The sequence below is a fragment of the Bombina bombina genome, chromosome 1 (genome assembly GCF_027579735.1).
Source record: "Bombina bombina isolate aBomBom1 chromosome 1, aBomBom1.pri, whole genome shotgun sequence".
Taxonomy (NCBI): Eukaryota; Metazoa; Chordata; class Amphibia; order Anura; family Bombinatoridae; genus Bombina; species Bombina bombina.
In genome coordinates this window covers 507035827-507056739 of record NC_069499.1, presented here as the reverse complement: position 1 = coordinate 507056739, position 20913 = coordinate 507035827, and the positions used below count along the sequence as shown (strand labels likewise).

The 20913-nt window shown below is 37.7% G+C and overlaps 1 protein-coding gene across 1 annotated transcript in view; it reads left to right on the top strand.

The window, feature by feature from the left end:
- TRPM2 (transient receptor potential cation channel subfamily M member 2) overlaps positions 1 to 20913 on the top strand; it is a 272602-nt gene that overhangs the window by 236639 nt on the left and 15050 nt on the right. The window contains exons 26-29 of the mRNA XM_053712880.1: positions 16518 to 16594; positions 16680 to 16781; positions 18397 to 18483; positions 19952 to 20057. Coding sequence (XP_053568855.1) covers positions 16518 to 16594; positions 16680 to 16781; positions 18397 to 18483; positions 19952 to 20057 — 372 coding nt within the window. The remainder of the gene's footprint in view (positions 1 to 16517; positions 16595 to 16679; positions 16782 to 18396; positions 18484 to 19951; positions 20058 to 20913) is intronic.

Below are 20913 nucleotides of genomic sequence, written 5' to 3'. Positions count from 1 at the left end.
GGGAGAAAGAGATGAAAAGAGAGGGGAGATAGAGAGAGAGAAGAGAGAGAGAGAATAGAAAGAGACAGTGGTGATAGAGAGAGGAGAGAAAGAGAGAGAATAGAAACAGAGAGTGGTGATAGAGAGTGGAGAGAGAGAGAGAGAGAGATAGAGAGAGAAAGAGAGTGGTTAGAGAAAAACAAAGAAAGAGGCTTGAGAGAATGAGATAGGGGAGCGAGCGATAGAGAGTGGAAAGAGAGAGAGGGGATAGAGAGACGGGGGAGAGAAAGAGAGAGAGAGAGAGAATGGCCGATAGAGAGATGTGAAATAGAGGGAGACAAAGAGGGTGGAGAGAGAGAGAAAAGTGGAGAGAGAGATAGAGAGATGGAATATAGAGAGAGGGGACATAGAGAAAGTTTAAGAGAGATAGAAGAGAAAGAGAGGGGAGAAAGAGAGAGGTGAAGAGAGAGTTGGAGAAAGGGAAGAGAGAAGTTAAAATATAGACTGTTTAAGAGAGTGAAAAGATAGAGTTTAGACAGAGAGAAAGAGGGGGAAGAGATCTGTAGAGAGTGAAGAGAGAGATGGGAAAGAACGAATTTTTGATATATAGAGAAAAAAAAAAGAGAGGGGATATAGAGAGAGAGAGGAGAGAGGGAGCCAGGAGAAAGATAGAGGATTTAAAAATGAAACATATAGAGATGATAGAAATAGATATAGAGAACTGTGAAAAGAGAAATAAATAGTTGAGAAAAAAAGAGGGGATTGATAAAGAGAAAGGGGAAATATAAATAGATAGGGGGGATAGAGAGAGAGAGGGGATAGAGAAAAGTGAGAGACAAATGAGAGAGAGAGGGGAGAGAGAAAAAGAGTGGGTAGTGACAAAAAGAGGGAGGATAGAGAGGAAGAGATAGGGGAGCAAGAGATAGAGAGTGGAGAGAGACAGTGGATAAAGACAGGGCAGAGGGAGTGAGAGAGAGAGAGGGAGATAGAGAGATGTGAAAACAAAAATAGAGAGAGAACATGGAGAGAGATAGAGAAGGGAATAGAGAGGTGGAGATAGGGAAGAGAGAGAAAAGGGAACAGAGAGAGAGTGTGAGAGAGACAATAGAAAGAGAGGTGAAGAACAAAATAGAGGGGAGATAGATAGAGAGTAGAAATAGAGACAGGGAGAGGGATAGAGAGAGGGGAGAGATAGAAAGAGAGAAGGGAAAAGAGTAATAGATAGTGGAGCAAGAGCGAGAAAAAAAAGGAAAATAGAAAGAGATAGGGAAACGAGAGAGAGAGGGGATATAGAGAGGTGAGAGAGAGAGAGGAGAGAGATAGAGTAGTAAGTGAGAGTGAAGAGAGAGAGAGAGAGAGGGTAGAGATAGAAAGAGAGAAGGGAAAAGACAAATCAATATTGGAGCGAGAAAGAGTGAGATGAAATAGAGATTGAGAAATGGGAGATAGAAAGAGATAGGGGATAAAGAAAAAGGGAGAGGACTGAGACACTGTAGAGAAAGAGAGAGAGAAGGGGATAGAGTAATTGGAGATTTAGATAGAGATAGGGGGATTGATAGAGGGGAGATGGAGAGAGAAAGGGGGATAGACAGAGGGGAGATGGAGAGAGAGATGTTAGGAGGAGAGCGGTGAGATGGAGATACAAAGAGTGTGTTATATAGAATAGAGAGGGGGATAGAGATAGATAGAGAATGGGTTAAAAAGAGAGAGGGGGTAGAAAGATTTTGAGAGAGGGAAGAGAGAGAGAGGAGATAGAGATAAATTTAGAGAGAAAAGAAAAAGAGAGAGGGGAGAGAGAGGGTAGAGAGAATGAGATAGAGAGAGGAGATAAAGAGGGTAGAGAGAAATAGATTAGAGAGATAGGGGAGAAGGAGAGAGAGAGAGAGAGTGTAGAGAGAAAGATAGAGGGGAGAGAGAAAGAGAGAGGGGAGAGATAAAAAGATAGAAAGTAGAGAAATAAAAATATGTTAGCTAGAGATAGAGAGTGTAGAGAGACGGCAGAGACAGGGGCGATAGAGAGAGACTGGTTGATAGAGAGAGAGATGGGGGGAGAGAGAGAGAGGGTGGAGAAAGAGATAGAGAGAAAGAGAGACAGAGAGAGAGAGTAGAGCGAGAGAGGGGAGATGGAGAGAGAGAGGGGAGAAGGAGAGAGAGAGAAAGGAAAGAGAGAGAAAGAGAGATGGAAGATACAGAGATAGTGGAGATATATAGAGAGAGAGGTTAGATAGAGAGGGGGAAATAGAGCGCAAAAGAAAGTTGGAAAGAGAGGGGGGAAAAATGGTGCACAAATGAGATGGGTGAGAGAGATATTTGAAAATATAGGGGAGAGAGAGCGCAAAAGAGATGGGGATAGAGAGAGAAAGATAAAGAGAGTGGTATGGATAGAAAGCAATGGGAGGTACCACAGCATTAAAAATAAAAGTAAAGTCTGAAAGGGATTTGGGACTATTGTAATATTACTTTATTTCATGAATATTTTATTTAAAATCATTTATTTCCAATTATATATATATATATATATATATATATATGTATATATATATAAATATATATATATATATATATTTTAATATATTATTCATATGTAACAAAGAATATATTTCTATCTATCAATTTATATAGATATCGATAAATATATAAATATATATATCGAATTATATATATATATATATCTATCTATCTCTGAATCTATTTATAAGTAAATATATCTCTATATATGTATTCAAATATATATATAGAGAAATATAAAAATATATATATAGATATATATATATATATATATATATATATATATATATATATATATATATATCTCTATATATATATATATATATATATATATATATATATATATAAACACTGAGAAATCTATTGAAATATCAAAGTAAGAATGAATTTGACTATAGAATTATTATCAAGAATTATATAACATCAAAATATAATTAGAATAAGATATCGATTCTGGAAATATAATAAATTTCAATAGAAACATAGTATTTATATGATTTAGAAATAAAAAGATTTAGTTAGATTTCATGTATAACGTTGTTATAAAAACGTTTATCATTCGTTTTAGATAGAGAATTGATGATAATTATATACTAATACATAATTGATAATATTACAACATTTTCATTGTTTATTATAGATAAACATAAATTTAATTATGGCCAATAATAACCTTTATGGAGATCGCTCTAACAACCGAGACACAGGAAATAAGTGCGCGTTACAAATATGACAAGTAGACATTGACTGTCACGAGTCAATGTTTACGTAAGGGAAACAAATGCGCATGCGTTAGTTAAATTACTTTCATGAACGAGCACTACGGATGACGTTAGTAGAGGGAGGAGAGAGGAGTAAATAGAAAGTTTTGTTACGGACATGTAAGAGGGGCGGAGCGATGCGGGGAGCTGCGTTGCAAACATGAGAAACAAATAAGAGAAATAATAGTGATAATTTACATTTGGAAATTAAAAAAAATTATGCGGTTTGACAATACATAACATTAACAATGATAAGATATAATTTACAAGTAAAAGAGCTTACCATCACTTTAATGCTACTTAACACAATGCAATTCATGATATGAGGTGGAATAGTGCAATACTAACATGTCTCAGAGTAACACAGGCCACAAGCCACATGTTGAGTTTTCATTAAATGGATACTATAGCCATCACAATACTTTTAGCTCAGAAAGCAGGTTCTGTGCCTACATCAGGCTAAAGTAAATTGTGTGACCATAGTGTCACTTAAAGAACACATTTTCTCCATCACTGACATGTACACATAACTATTGTATGAAACACATACCTGGATACTGTGCAGATTAAAATCCCTCATATCACAAATCACATTGTGCACATGCATGTTATACAGTTTGACATGAGAATGAGTATTGTCCCTAACATAGAAACATACAATTTGACGGTAGATAAGAACCAAAAGGGCCCATCAAGTCTACCCATATTACATGTTACTTTTTCCTTAGGAAAAATTTTTTTGACTCCTCCTCAGAACCTCCTGTCACCAGGCTGCTAACTGGCATGCCACCACCTCCACCACCACCACCAGTCACAGGCATGCAGCCACCTCCACCACCAGTCATAGCCATGCAGCCACCTCCACCACCAGTCTTCAGGCAGCAACATGGACATTATGCTCCCAGGCATCAGCAGGGTTGGATTGCCTCCGTTGAGGACCCAGAAGTGATGCCACCACCATTGGCATACGACCCCTGGCAAGATACCTGGCCTGAGGAATATCCTTTTGGCTTTGAGGGGGAACCAAGTCAGTCACGAAGGGTTGATGTCTTTACCCCCCAACACAATATCAGGCCAGTCATCGCTTTTCCACACAGGCGATGTCACAAGGTATGCAAACTGTAAAGGCTGAGTGGTCACACACTAGTCATCAATGGGACTACCAATCCAACCTGAGAGCTCCACCATCCACTTCCCTTGGGAGACCTCCACGATCCGCTTCCCTTGGGAGAGCTCCACCATCCGCTTCCCTTGGGAGAGCTCCACCATCCGCTTCCCTAGGGAGAGCTCCACCATCCTCAGATGAGCATATAGCTGAGGTTGTCCCTGAAGCACCAGCAGCTGAAGTTATCCATGAAGCACCAGCAGCTGAAGTTATCCATGAAGCACCAGCAGCTGAAGTTATCCATGAAGCACCAGCAGCTGAAGTTATCCATGAAGCAGATGCAGCTGAAGTTGTCCATGATGCACCAGCAGCTGAAGTTGTCCCTGAAGCACCAGCAGATAGAACAGAACCTGCACCTAGAATCTCTGCTGCTAAAATCACTATTCTCCCCTGGGCGAGGAATACATTTCACTCCAGAGGAGGCTGATAACAAGCTGCAAGAGCATTCAAAGAGGCCAACAGAGGTTTCATAGGAGCCAAGAGAGGTTACTCAAGCATAGCATTGAGCTGCAGAGGGACATTGCAGCCTCATTAAATGGAATTGTCCAAAATCAGTCTCAGATGATGAGAATCCAGTCTGATATGCAGATGCAGATGGACAATAGATGGCGGGAACAAAACCAACTCTTGGGTGTGTTGGTTGAGCACTTCACACACCAGCAGGACACTGCCTCCAGACTTTCATCTGTGGCCAGCACTCCAGCAGAATCATCTGAAGCTTCCCAAACCAGGAGAACCAGGAAATCCACTCCAGTCACCTCTGCCCCCTCATCCAAGAAGTTGAAAAAAAAAAATATATATTCTTATAGTTCACCATAAATCTTGTCCTCTGTTATTTACCATATAATTGTCATCCACATCCATGTGAGGGGTGTTTTAGTACACTAATATTGTTAAAACATATAATAAGGCCTGTGTGGAAATGGCCCAAAAAAGGTTATATTATCCTGTTTCTAACATATTCTTGTACTATAACTCCCATCCACAATAGTTGTTTCTGAAGGGTACATATAGTAATATTCACTTGTAAGATGTAAATCAATGTATCTCACATCCAATATAAATTGATCCATTGGTATATATAGTAGTGATGTTACTGAGGGTGGGCGTTGTGGTGTGTGTGATTGGTTTAACACAATTGCAAAGAGGCAGCCTTCAAGAAGGTGTTAGAAATGATCATATGAGCCAGCCTAGGTTTTGCTTTCAACTAAGAATACCAAGAGAACAAAGCTGAAAGTAGTTTGAAATAACATGCCCTATTTAAAAGAAGAAGGTTTCTTTGGACTTGACTGTCCCTTTATATATTTTGGCATCAGTGCCAAACTGTGTTAGCATTAGAATAAATTACACTCCAGTGGGTTCTAAAGAGATGAAGGTAATCCAATTGAAAGTAAATAAGCAAGTATATGTCCACAATGTGATAAAGTACCTACAAGCTCAATCCATTTGGCTATTTCAAATACACAAATAAACCTTAAAAAAGCAATATCATGGTATACTGTCCCTTTAACCTTGAGATGCTGCTTAAATGTATGTGTTTGTTAAGGCTTCCAGGGAATTACGTTGTTTTTTTAGTCAGTGCAAGGGCTCCTGCGCCTGCAATTTGTGGCGAGATAAGAATGGAGTAGATTTTCTGAAATCTGTGCGCGTAAGTACTTACGCTGTATATTGGATACCAAACTGCGCGTGTTTTGTATGTCAGTCTATGGGTAAAAATAATACGGGAGAAGGCAGAAATATACGCGCATAAGTTGTATGCTACGCCGTATATGTGATACCAAACCCGCGCAAAATTTGGCATCGCCGGCTTTTGCGGGCGACGCTGCATATCGGATCTGGCCCATGATGTTACACTTAAAAAAGTGTTTTTATTAGTTTGAATGAGTTTTTTGCATACGGTTTTGCATAATAGTAAAATGCATGCATAGATAATAGTATGCTTTGTTACATAGATAATAATATGCTTTATTTGTTACATATAATACCTTGTGTTTACTGCGGTTTGTAAATTAATTAACTGAAGTTTATTTCACTATTCAGTATCACAAGGTGTATTAATATCTGACTGAACCACACATTCACATAAAGCAAATGGCTAATTAGTTCAGTATAAGGTTGTATGATTAACACTTTCAGGTGTTAAATTACAACAAAACTGCTTGATCGAGTATTAAAGTATTTAAATATCACTCTGCATAACTATAACATTTGTAATACACAATTATAATAGTTAGAATTTTGTTACATATTATCAATTAAGCATAGTGGCATAAGTCAGCTAGTTGTTTGCCTCTGTTTGCGTTCATTATATGCGGTAGCTATTTTTCACTGTTGCCGCAAGTTTGATAAGGCTTATCCGGTTGTTTTTATTTCTTTAAATTATCTCTCTGTTAAAGTATCGCCATAAAATATAGCCCATGTATCTATAGCTTGTTTGTATAAATTAATCTAAGTTCACCTATTATTGCTGCCACTAAAATACAGGAGTTTGCATTGACTCCTCACCAATTCCCTAAGTCCCTGACATGTTTCGCCATCTAGCACGGTTTTCTCAAAGGGTTATCAGTCAAAATTACTGTTGTCCATTTGCTACCAGAAGTAGAAAGCAAAATACTTTACAAAACAAAAACAATATTAATTCCCCAGCACATGCAAATATACTTGCCTAGTTAAGAGACTTAGTGGCCCATTATCTAAAGGTCTCTAGGCTGGTGAGATTATTTAACAATGCTCTCCAGTCCTCCTATTTCTCTGATGGAACTATATAAAGTCAGTTTTAATCCTGAAAACAGGGTGTCTATATTGCATTTTCAAATGGAAAGCCGATGCATATATTACAAAAGTGCACAATTAAAATCGTCATTTAAAAATCATACAAAAAGAATAATTATACCATTCACACAAAAATACATAGGAAAAACTTGTTTTCTTAAGATGCATCAAAAAATCGTAACAAAATTGTTCACCAAAAATCATATTTGATCAAAAACGTAAATATTTCTATGCAAATTACTCAGGAATAAATCATATTAAATATGCACAACATAAATCGTAACTTAAGTACACTGGAAGTGTAAAAAACACATGGAAACGCCTACTTAAATGTACAAAATACAAAGCGTAAGTGTTGTTTTTTTTGTGAAATGGGCTGAACATGGGCGTTCCATGGGCATGCATGACATTTTCTTTCAAATCCTAGTGTTATTCACTAACAATTTTGTTTTGAATGTTTCTGTGTTTCTTTAACCAATTAGCATCATACTTTGTATATTTCTGTCTATTTTTTTAAATTCTTTTTATTGAAGAAGCACAGGTACAGTTAATCAAGTGCATACATTGACATGTAGAGTCACAGCAACAATATAATTAATATCATGGAATGAGCATAACATGTTGAATATCAATACAATATTGATAGTGGAACTGCTGCTATCATCAGATACAGTGAGAAACGGCAACTTCTCTTCATAAAGCATAGTACACATGTATTCTACAAATTTGACATTAAAGCCACGTTTCAATATGAAATAATCCCTACAATGAGAGTTATAGCAAAATTAGTTGATCTTTATCTCATATTGCACCTGCACTTCTTAATTTTTAAATATTAGTAACACAAACCATAACTAACAACACAACACATAACAAAACAATAAAATAAAACATCTAAACTACACATATAAACTAAACAAAAACAATACAAATCCCAAATAGGTTCAGTAGGTATGTGGACAGCTGCCTTAGTAGGAAAAATAAAAATAAAAATCGGAGTTAAGTAATCCCCAGCTAGATACGTATGAGAGAAATATCAATACATAAATTACTCAGCCTTAATTGACTAATAAATTATACTGCCAGGCAAATATCTTCTACTAATCATCAGATTAGAGACTGACTGTGCAAATGACACAGTAAGAAAAGTGTGGCTGCCTTAATATTGCCTGCACGCGATTACTTAATAGTTTCTTAGTAAATATGAGTAGGATATGCATAGGCTACTCAAAATGATTAAGTATGTATGGCTATAATTCAAAGCAGGAGCTTATATAGGTGTTGAGACCTCAGTTTGCAGAAACATTTTGGTTCACCAAGATACATCCAATAAAATAAGTGTTAGCAATGATCATATTGTTAGTCGCCAACCAAGTAAAGCGCTACTAATAGGCTGTATATCACTGCCTAACAAATCAAATAGACAACACAGAGGCAGAGTAGAGAGGTTGATATGCATAACAGTGGATTAGTTCAGCAGCGGCTCCTAAATGCTTTCAGCCTCTATGTATTATGGTGAGAAATTACGCTTTCTAATAGGTATAGTAAACTCAATTTTTTAAGCATACAAGAAGCGGTGTATAAATTAAAGTAAAATGAAATAAAATAAAATAGGAAAACCCAGCTTGACAAGAAATTTGAGGCAAAGATAAACAACACAGCCTAACATTGAAATAAACATTAGGGAGGTGACAGTTCATATCGCCACAGTTATAATTGCATTAATAGGTGCAAACAAACATGATATGTAGCTGTTCTAATTTTGATGCGAATATATAAAAAGAATTTGATTCATATGGAGCCCACCAAGGGTTAACAAGTAAGTAGATACTGAGGGTGCATTTCTCAGAGTTTTCAATCAGCTTCGGGAGGTTAGGCAAAATAAATGGTGCAGGTATTATTGGAAGGGTGGTTTGTAGAGTATACGAAAGTCGTGAGTTCAAAAGTATTTAAACTAGACCTTTGCTGGTAACTAGGAGGTAATGTTCGGCACTGATAAATAAATACTGAGTCAATATGCCCAAGAGAGCAGCGTATGTGACAGGATTTTAGTAGCTTAGTATACCCAGGGAAGTATTCAGATAGATGTTAAGCGCAACATATGACATGAAACAAAAGTAAAACTGCATACAAAACACATCAACGGTTAAATTATTTAAATTATTTACACAGGAGTTAGCTGCAGGTGCTACAATACACCAGAAGGGATGTCTTAATCCTGTATAGTTTTCTCCTGTTGCTCCCTGGTGTAAGAATAAAAAAGGAGTAAGAGTCAGCCAACACCCGTAACTAAGAAGTTCTTACACTGCCTCCACCACCCTGCAGAACCCTCATCCACGACGTCAGGCATATTATCTCTCAGGCTTGTGATCAAATATGTAGCGAGCCCGATTTCTAGTCCATATTTGTACCTATCATGTCGGTCCTCCGGCGCAGTGGTGATGGTACATGGAACATCAGAAGACTCGGCTGGAGTAACAGCAGAGTAAGCAGGGTTGTAGGCAGCCTCTTTTCCAAAGCCTGGGCTAAGATCTGCAGCTGAAGCCAAGGCAGTAGTCATACGAGCCGTATGGGGCGGCAGCGAGCTGTACTTTAGATAAACAGTCAGCTCTATGGGGCAACCCAACCAAATCGCTCGGACATCAAGCTCTGGAGCAGAGATCAACAGTGGGTGGGTCAACAGAGGTGTCGGCAGTCTCTCTTCTGGTCCGGTTTTTGATTCTGTAACAGACCCCACTAGATGTATAGCAGGAGAGACTGTTCCGCTTACCGATAGGTGTGGGGCCTTGTGGCTGTCATTAAGAATCATGGATGTGACCGTTCTTGTAATAGGCTCGGTGGCTGGCCTCTCCTGTTGACCAGATTGTGTCTCAGTTAACAACATTGCGCACAAGTCAGCGCAGGAATTCAAGAGCCTCTCTAGCTTAGGCAAGAACACAGTTTGTAGTCCTGCTAGAATGAGGGAGTCAGCAGAGTCTTCTTTGGCGGTGAAGATAACCATTGTAAATAAACAGGAACTTTGTTAAGAAACAGGAACTTGGTTATATGTATATACAGTGGCGGTAGTATTCCCGCCACGGTGCCCGATGGCTTTATTCTTTAAAATGACGTTCCGGGGTAGAAGAGTTGCTAGTCCTTCTGTCTGCCTAATATTCCCGGACAGCTTGCCTGTCAAGGGAGATGCAAATGGCATGTAGAAGTGGCAGCAATATTAGAGTTAGAAGTAGTTTTCTTCAGAGCTGTTGAAGCTTGCAGCCATCTTGTAGAGCCGCCCACCGGATGTCATTTCTGTCTATTTTTTATAACTTACATTGCACTTTGTATTTTCTCTATTGGAAAACGAAACACAGCTTCAGCAAGTAGGAGGGACAGGCAGTTCCCTGGGCTAAACAGGGGAGTTCCAGGGTATGTCTAAAGCTCTCTCACAAGTCTTGTAAAATGCTGTTAGCATTTTAAACAAGCTGGTCTTACTGATTTTTCTCGCAAGCTGTATGCAGTTGTAGTTTGCTCAAAATTCACAAAACAATTATCCAACTGACAGAAAGGCAATATATAATAAAGAGCTTTATTACTTTATATGGAAGACATCTCTCATCTCTCTGAGACTTCCAGGTTCCAGCCTTTTCCATAGAGAATTCAGTGAGTTCAGCCCCTGTGAAGTCTGTACAATAATGTCTCTCCAAATTAGAGAATCTTTGCTTATAAGGGCCCATAGAAAGTAATAAAGCTCTCTTTATGAAAGCTGCCAGTTTTTCAGTTTTATTTTAAATACAAGAAATACAAAGTAAAATGTAATTTGTAAAATATACATATAAATATACAAAGTATGCAAGGGAATAAAAAACCTGAATATAAGTACAGAATATATGATGTAAGATGACTTATATTGTACTTAGTATAGATAGATAAAGAGCAGTATGTATGGTAATTACATAAGGGCCTAGGTTAATCTAGGTGAGAATTTGTAAAACACCCTGGCCTAGATTTGGAGTTCGGCGGTAAAAGGGCTGTTAACGCTCCGCGGGCTTTTTTCTGGCCGCACCATAAATTTAACTCTGGTATCGAGAGTTTAAACAAATGCTGCGTTAGGCTCCAAAAAAGGAGCGTAGAGCATTTTTACCGCAAATGCAACTCTCGATACCAGAGTTGCTTACGGACGCGGCCGGCCTCAAAAACGTGCTCGTGCACGATTCTCCCATAGGAAACAATGGGGCTGTTTGAGCTGAAAAAAAACCTAACACCTGCAAAAAAGCAGCGTTCAGCTCCTAACGCAGCCCCATTGTTTCCTATGGGGAAACACTTCCTACGTCTGCACCTAACACTCTAACATGTACCCCGAGTCTAAACACCCCTAACCTTACACTTATTAACCCCTAATCTGCCGCCCCCGCTATCGCTGACACCTGCATATTTTTTTTAACCCCTAATCTGCCGCTCCGTAAACCGCCGCAACCTACGTTATCCCTATGTACCCCTAATCTGCTGCCCTAACATCGCCGACCCCTATATTATATTTATTAACCCCTAATCTGCCCCCCTCAACGTCGCCGACACCTGCCTACACTTATTAACTCCTAATCTGCCGAGCGGACCTGAGCGCTACTATAATAAAGTTATTAACCCCTAATCCGCCTCACTAACCCTATCATAAATAGTATTAACCCCTAATCTGCCCTCCCTAACATCGCCGACACCTACCTTCAATTATTAACCCCTAATCTGCCGAGCGGACCTCACCGCTACTATAATAAATGTATTAACCCCTAAAGCTAAGTCTAACCCTAACACTAACACCCCCCCTAAATTAAATATAATTTAAATCTAACGAAATTAATTATCTCTTATTAAATAAATTATTCCTATTTAAAGCTAAATACTTACCTGTAAAATAAATCCTAATATAGCTACAATATAAATTATAATTATATTATAGCTATTTTAGGATTAATATTTATTTTACAGGAAACTTTGTAATTATTTTAACCAGGTACAATAGCTATTAAATAGTTAAGAACTATTTAATAGTTACCTAGTTAAAATAATAACAAAATTACCTGTAAAATAAATCCTAACCTAAGATATAATTAAACCTAACACTACCCTATCAATAAATTAATTAAATAAACTACCTACAATTACCTACAATTAACCTAACACTACACTATCAATAAATTAATTAAACACAATTCCTACAAATAGATACAATTAAATAAACTAGCTAAAGTACAAAAAATAAAAAAGAACTAAGTTACAAAAAATAATAAAATATTTACAAACATAAGAAAAATATTACAACAATTTTAAACTAATTACACCTACTCTAAGCCCCCTAATAAAATAACAAAGCCCCCCAAAATAAAAAATTCCCTACCCTATTCTAAATTAAAAAAGTTACAAGCTCTTTTACCTTACCAGCCCTGAACAGGGCCCTTTGCGGGGCATGCCCCAAGGATTTCAGCTCTTTTGCCTGTAAAAAAAAACATACCATATCCCCCCCCCAACATTACAACCCACCACCCACATACCCCTAATCTAACCCAAACCCCCCTTAAATAAACCTAACACTAAGCCCCTGAAGATCTTCCTACCTTGTCTTCACCATACCAGGTTCACCGATCCGTCCTGGCTCCAACATCTTCATCCAACCCAAGCGGGGGTTGGCGATCCATCATCCGGTGCTGAAGAGGTCCAGAAGAGGCTCCAAAGTCTTCCTCCTATCCGGCAAGAAGAGGACATCCGGACCGGCAAACATCTTCTCCAAGCGGCATCTTCAATCTTCTTCCATCCGGTGCGGAGCGGGTCCATCTTGAAGCAGGCGACGCGGATCCATCCTCTTCTTCCGTTGTCTCCCGACGAATGACGGTTCCTTTAAGGGACGTCATCCAAGATGGCGTCCCTCGAATTCCGATTGGCTGATAGGATTCTATCAGCCAATCGGAATTAAGGTAGGAATTTTCTGATTGGCTGATGGAATCAGCCAATCAGAATCAAGTTCAATCCGATTGGCTGATCCAATCAGCCAATCAGATTGAGCTCGCATTCTATTGGCTGTTCCGATCAGCCAATAGAATGCGAGCTCAATCTGATTGGCTGATTGGATCAGCCAATCGGATTGAACTTGATTCTGATTGGCTGATTCCATCAGCCAATCAGAAAATTCCTACCTTAATTCCGATTGGCTGATAGAATCCTATCAGCCAATCGGAATTTGAGGGACGCCATCTTGGATGACGTCCCTTAAAGGAACCGTCATTCGTCGGGAGACAACGGAAGAAGAGGATGGATCCGCGTCGCCTGCTTCAAGATGGACCCGCTCCGCACCGGATGGAAGAAGATTGAAGATGCCGCTTGGAGAAGATGTTTGCCGGTCCGGATGTCCTCTTCTTGCCGGATAGGAGGAAGACTTTGGAGCCTCTTCTGGACCTCTTCAGCACCGGATGATGGATCGCCAACCCCCGCTTGGGTTGGATGAAGATGTTGGAGCCAGGACGGATCGGTGAACCTGGTATGGTGAAGACAAGGTAGGAAGATCTTCAGGGGCTTAGTGTTAGGTTTATTTAAGGGGGGTTTGGGTTAGATTAGGGGTATGTGGGTGGTGGGTTGTAATGTTGGGGGGGGGGTATGGTATGTTTTTTTTTACAGGCAAAAGAGCTGAAATCCTTGGGGCATGCCCCGCAAAGGGCCCTGTTCAGGGCTGGTAAGGTAAAAGAGCTTGTAACTTTTTTAATTTAGAATAGGGTAGGGAATTTTTTATTTTGGGGGGCTTTGTTATTTTATTAGGGGGCTTAGAGTAGGTGTAATTAGTTTAAAATTGTTGTAATATTTTTCTTATGTTTGTAAATATTTTATTATTTTTTGTAACTTAGTTCTTTTTTATTTTTTGTACTTTAGCTAGTTTATTTAATTGTATTTATTTGTAGGAATTGTGTTTAATTAATTTATTGATAGTGTAGTGTTAGGTTAATTGTAGGTAATTGTAGGTAGTTTATTTAATTAATTTATTGATAGGGTAGTGTTAGGTTTAATTATATCTTAGGTTAGGATTTATTTTACAGGTAATTTTGTTATTATTTTAACTAGGTAACTATTAAATAGTTCTTAACTATTTAATAGCTATTGTACCTGGTTAAAATAATTACAAAGTTGCCTGTAAAATAAATATTAATCCTAAAATAGCTATAATATAATTATAATTTATATTGTAGCTATATTAGGATTTATTTTACAGGTAAGTATTTAGCTTTAAATAGGAATAATTTATTTAATAAGAGATAATTAATTTCGTTAGATTTAAATTATATTTAATTTAGGGGGGGTGTTAGTGTTAGGGTTAGACTTAGCTTTAGGGGTTAATACATTTATTATAGTAGCGGTGAGGTCCGCTCGGCAGATTAGGGGTTAATAATTGAAGGTAGGTGTCGGCGATGTTAGGGAGGGCAGATTAGGGGTTAATACTATTTATGATAGGGTTAGTGAGGCGGGTTAGGGGTTAATAACTTTATTATAGTAGCGCTCAGGTCCGCTCGGCAGATTACGGGTTAATAAGTGTAGGCAGGTGTTGGCGACGTTGAGGGGGGCAGATTAGGGGTTAATAAATATAATATAGGGGTCGGCGGTGTTAGGGGTAGCAGATTAGGGGTACATAGGGATAACGTAGGTGGCGGCGCTTTGCGGTCGGAAGATTAGGGGTTAATTATTTTAAGTAGCTGGCGGCGACGTTGTGGGGGGCAGGTTAGGGGTTAATAAATGTAATACAGGGGTCGGCGGGGTTAGGGGCAGCAGATTAGGGGTACATAAGTATAACGTAGGTGGCGGTCGGCAGATTAGGGGTTAAAAATTTAAATCGAGTGGCGGCGATGTGGGGGGAGCTCGGTTTAGGGGTACATAGGTAGTTTATGGGTGTTAGTGTACTTTAGGGTACAGTAGTTAAGAGCTTTATGAACCGGCGTTAGCCAGAAAGCTCTTAACTCCTGCTATTTTCAGGCGGCTGGAATTTTGTCGTTAGAGCTCTAACGCTCACTTCAGAAACGACTCTAAATACCAGCGTTAGAAAGATCCCATTGAAAAGATAGGATACGCAAATGGCGTAGGGGGATCTGCGGTATGGAAAAGTCGCGGCTGAAAAGTGAGCGTTAGACCCTTTAATCACTGACTCCAAATACCGGCGGTAGCCTAAAACCAGTGTTAGGAGCCTCTAACGCTGGTTTTGACGGCTACCGCCGAACTCCAAATCTAGGCCCCTGTGTGGTGAAAATTGGCCCAAATGTGAGGCTGTCTATTGTTTCTTTTTTCTTCTGTTTATACATGGTAAAACACCCTGCAAGGTGAAAGTTAAGCCCATCTGAGAGGCTCTGTATATATATTTTGGGATTATAAATAAAGCTATAAAAAAAAAAAATATATATATACAAAGTATGATCCAAAGTTGTTACACAGTAACTGTGAAAGCATAATAAGAATTTGTAAAATTAAAATCCTAATAAAACTTACTCTGAAGGGTAAAGTAATATAAAATACAAAGCACAATGTTTAAATACAGCAGAACTCTAATGCTCTAATGTCATGCAGTGTTATATTGCACTGGGCTTGTTTCTCCTTCACCTACAGTAATGTAGGGAACGTCCCCTGGAGAAGTATAGCAAAATCTGCCTCTTAAAGGGACACTCAATCAAAATTAAACTTTCATTATTCAGATAGAGCATGCCATTTTAAACAACTTTCCAATTTACTTCCATTAACTAAATGTGTGCAGTCTTTTTATATTTAAACTTTTTGAGTCACCAGCTCCTACTGAGCATGTGCAAGAATAAGTGTGTATGCATTTGTGAATGGCTGATGGCTGTCACATGGTACGTGTATGCATTTATGATTGGCTGATGACTGTCACATGGTACAGGGGGAGTGGAAAAAGACATAACTTTTAAAATTGTCAGAAAAAAAATCTACTACTCATTTGAAGTTCAGACTAAGTGCTATTGCATTATCTTGTTATCTTTCATTTGTTGATTATGCAAATCTACTGTGTTGACTGGTCCTTTAAGCATTTCACTAGGGATCTCATAGTGCTGGAGGATCATTTTACATTATCTCACCTGAGTGGAGAGCTCTATATCATGTCTGGCCAGATTAAACAGGAACACACTGTGTTTCAATGACACCCCTCTTCATCAGGGATCAAATATCTATTTTATGCCAGGTTTGCTGTAGTTATGCAAGGCTATGAAGGTTATCCAATTAAGCAATCAAAGGGGAAATGTATGGGACAATTTGCAAAAAAAAAAAAAATAGTAACTTTCAAATATAATACATTTCAATTCTGTCTTTATTTTTAGGTGGAGTTTGCAATTTATAACCCTCCTTTTTACACTGTTATTAGAAAGGATAAAATAAACCATGATCCATATACAGAGTAAGTGGTATTTGTTTTTTTCGCATGGAATACTAACAAATATCTTTAATTAAAATCTACACATATTAACTTTTATTTAATATAGCTCTTTAGAGACTCTTCTAAAAAATAAGTATAATGCTATGGATGGGAATATCAATCGAGAAAGCTTTTGTGCCTTATATGTGGTTGAAGATGGATTACCTTTGTGAGTATTATTATTAGTATTCTACTAGATATCAGTCTCTTACGTCTACATTAGTGATCTTTGTTATACATTTAAATCTTAGTTTACACATGAATTTGATTACTTTAGAATATACAGTATATATTTTCAAAACATTTTATGACAGATCTCTTCTTTCGCCTCTTTCTATCTCTTCTTATACTTAAAGGGACAGTATACACTCATTTTCATATAACTGCATGTAATAGACACTACTATAAAGAATAAGATGCACAGATACTGATATAAAAATCCAGTATAAAACTGTTTAAAAACTTACTTGGAAGCTCTCAGTTTAGCTTTGTTGAAAAGGTAGCTGGAAAGCCCACTACAAGTGAGAAATAAGACACTCCCCCCCTCCCCCTTCTTTTGCATATGAAAAGACCCTTTACACAAACAGGAGCAAGCTGGAGAAGGTAGCTGACAGTATTCACATAAAAATTTGGGGCTTGGTTAAGAGTCTGAAAATCAGAGCAATGTTATTTAAAAATAAGCAACACTAAACATTTTTTTTTTTTAAAAAAAACTTCATGGACTATATAAATAGATCATCTACAAAACATTTATGCAAAGAAAAAATGAGTGTATAATGTCCCTTTAAGGGGATTTTAGTAATAAATAAAAGCATATCAGAAAATATAGATGTTCTGACTTGAAACACAATAATCAGTGAGTGTTGCTTTGGAGTTCTTTGCAGGGCAAGCTCACTCATGCAAGCCTGCTCACCACAATGTAATGTCATATGAATATGGCCACTGCTTCTTAAAAGGACATTACAGTCAAAATGTAAATGTACACAAATGAATAAAATCTTTGTATATAAATTAATTTGCAATATAAATGTATTGGCAAAAATGCTTCTAGTAAAAAAATATCACTGTTTTAGTGTTAATATTTTTCTCTGCACATGCAAGTGAAACATAGCTAGATATTTTCAGTGCACCAGCATGTTAAGTATTGCAGCTGCTCTGAGTACCAGTCAGGCTTGTATTATGTCAGCAATAAATGAATTGAGTCATTACCAGATGGTACAACCACCTTAAGTTCTCTAAGCAAGTGCTGAGATTAAAATGCTCGTGCACATGCAGACTTAAATACACATTTGAAACAGCTATAACTTTTATTAGAAGCATTTTTGCTAATACATGTATATTACAAAAATTCTTCTATTCAAAACTGAAATGCATCCATGTGGATTCCAATTTTAGCTGGAATGTCCCTTAAACCTCTCTGCCACCTCTGAGGTGGTGAAGATAAATTATCCTGAACACGTTATTTCAGGTGATTGACAAGCTCTGCTTGCATGAGAGCATGGAGTGGCATTGCACAAGAAAATGTTTGTGTAATTGTACATGTGGGCAGCAGACATACAGCGCCCAATGCCCCTCTGCACAAAGACGAGTGAACAGGTTCCTAAAAATTGCTTTAATGCATGGGTCCCAAAATGTATTGTTATATAAAGTGATCACTGATATCTGTTATTAATAATGAGAAGCTCTTTATATACACACTTAAAATACTATTTGTAGATTGCTTTGAAGCTCCTACGGATTATTTACAGAATAACTGTCAATATTGTGTACGTGTGATATGGCAGAAATCCAATTGGTCGAACTGGGTTGAAAGGAAGAGGAAGTTTGTGCTGGCTTGGACCAAATCATGCAATGCATCTTATAATATCACAGTAAGTAAGGATTACCCAGTTAAATGTACAGTGTACTGTAAAATTGTTTTCCTCTTAATGTGTTTCTAATGACTTGTTATACTAACTGCAAATTATACAATGTATGGAAATTGCTGCTTTAGCTTTATTTAATATGAAATAGCTGTTTATGCTTTACTACAACCCAGTAACATTGGCTGAGTTTGCAGGGAGATCATACTTCCGTATCGTATCACTCTCTATACACACATGCTTCCTTATCTCTGTCTGAATACCAAAGCAAAATTGAAAAATAGCATGTTAGTACCCATCTCTCCCACCCTCACTGGTAGTGTAATTTCATATTCTGGCTCATGTCTACATAATTTTTTATAGCCAATCCTTTAGTATTGACATTTTCAGTATAGGTGGCAGTTTCAACAAGCAAAAACAAATTACAAATGACAAAATAAAGGTAAATGAGTAATTTGTGAACAATTTAATACATAATTGCAGGGAAAATGGGTCATAGAGAACATGTTAAAGGAGAGAAAAATTTACATTACAATGTCCCTTTAATGTCTTCATATTTAATTCATCTAGAAAAAGAGATATGAAAGTCAAAATTAAACTTTCATCATTCAGATAGAGCATGTCATTTTAAGACACTTTTAAATTCACTTCTTTTTCAACAAAGGATAGAGCAAAGTTCATTTGAAAATAGAATATGTACATATCCTACACTACTGGGAGCTAGCTTGTGATTGGTGGCTACAGACATTTGTAGCTTTTCTTTAGCTAGATGTGTTCAGCTAGCTCCCAGTAGTGTTATGCTGCTCCTTCTGCAAAGGCTAACAAGAGAATTAAGAAAATTTGATAATAAAAGTAAATTGAAGTGTTGTTTAAAATTGTGTGTGTTTTATCTGAATAATAAAAAAGGTGTTTTCATTTCACTTTAAAGGGACAGTCTAGACCAAAAAAAACTTTCATGATTCAGATAGAGTATGTAATTTTAAACAATTTTCCAATTTACTTTTATCACCAATTTTGCTTTGTTCTCTTGGTATTCTTAGTTGAAAGCTTAACCTTGAAGGCCACCTCTTTTCAGAATGCATTTTAACAGTTTTTCACCACTAGAGGGTGTTAGTTCATGTATTTCATATAGATAACACTGTGCCTGTGCACATGAAGTTATCTGAGAGCAGGCACTGATTGGCTAAACTGCAAGTCTGTCAAAACAACTGAAATAAAGGGGCACTTTGCAGAGGCTTAGATACAAGATAATCACAGAGGTTAAAAGTATATTAATATAACTGTGTTGGTTATGCAAAACATGGGAATGGATAATAAAGGGATTATCTATCTTTTAAAACAATAAAAATTCTGGTGTAGACTGTCCCTTTAACTCTGGGCAATTATAAATATTTTTAATTACATTTGATCATTTGCTTAGCTTAACATTTATTTGGTGCATTTTAATGTTATTCTCAAAAACAAGTCTATTTTGCAGGTGGAGAAGAAACAGAGATGGATCAATAGGCAGGAAGAAGTCAAAGAAAATGCTGGAGATCTTGGCCATTAAAAGCACTTCATCAGAACTGTGGGCACTTCCTGGGGTATTGAATCCTGTCTTATAAACGGTTGTTTGTTGTGTGTGCAAGGGGTCATTACAAACTTGCTTTACTATACATAATTCATCATTTTAGTACAATCTAAAAGTGTTTACTGACCCTTTAAAATGTTGTCTTGAATCTAACTATGCACTGTGTCTAAAAAAACTCATTTGAAAATAGGAAGATAAATATATGCAATGCAGAATTAAACACAGCAGACCGCTTATTATTATGACACCAAACATCACTTGTCCCTCTTCCCATTTACATTCTTTGGGGCCTATTTATCAATGTGCAAGCGGACATGATACGATGTAGCGTTTCATGTCCGCCGCACATCGATAAATGCCGACAGCATACGCTGTCGACATTTATCATTGCTCCAGCAGTTCTTGTGAACTGCTGGAGCAATGCCGCCCCCTGCAGATTCGCGGCCATTTGGCTGCTAGCAGGGGGTGTGAACCCGATCGTATTCAATCAGGTTGATTTGTGTCCGGCGCCTCAGAGCAGGCGGACAAGTGATGGAGCAGCGGTCTTTAGACTGCTGCTTCATAACTTCTATTTCCGGCGAGCCTTCGAGCTTGATGCCCCAATGTCTTCTGCAAATATTATATAATCAGTGTACTTGTTGTCAAAGTTCTGCAGAGCAGGGCCAACCTTGGTTACATTTTTACATGGCAGGGGGGACATTTTTATTTGTAATTTAGGATTCAACTGATTCTGAATACTGAAAAGCCAGACACACACTTTTTAGAACACATAAAGGGGCATTTGTATGTAGATGATGCTGAATCATCCAAAAAGCTAAAATTTTAGAAGATGTTACTCCCTTGCTCTCAGGATGTGTAAGTCTCTGTAA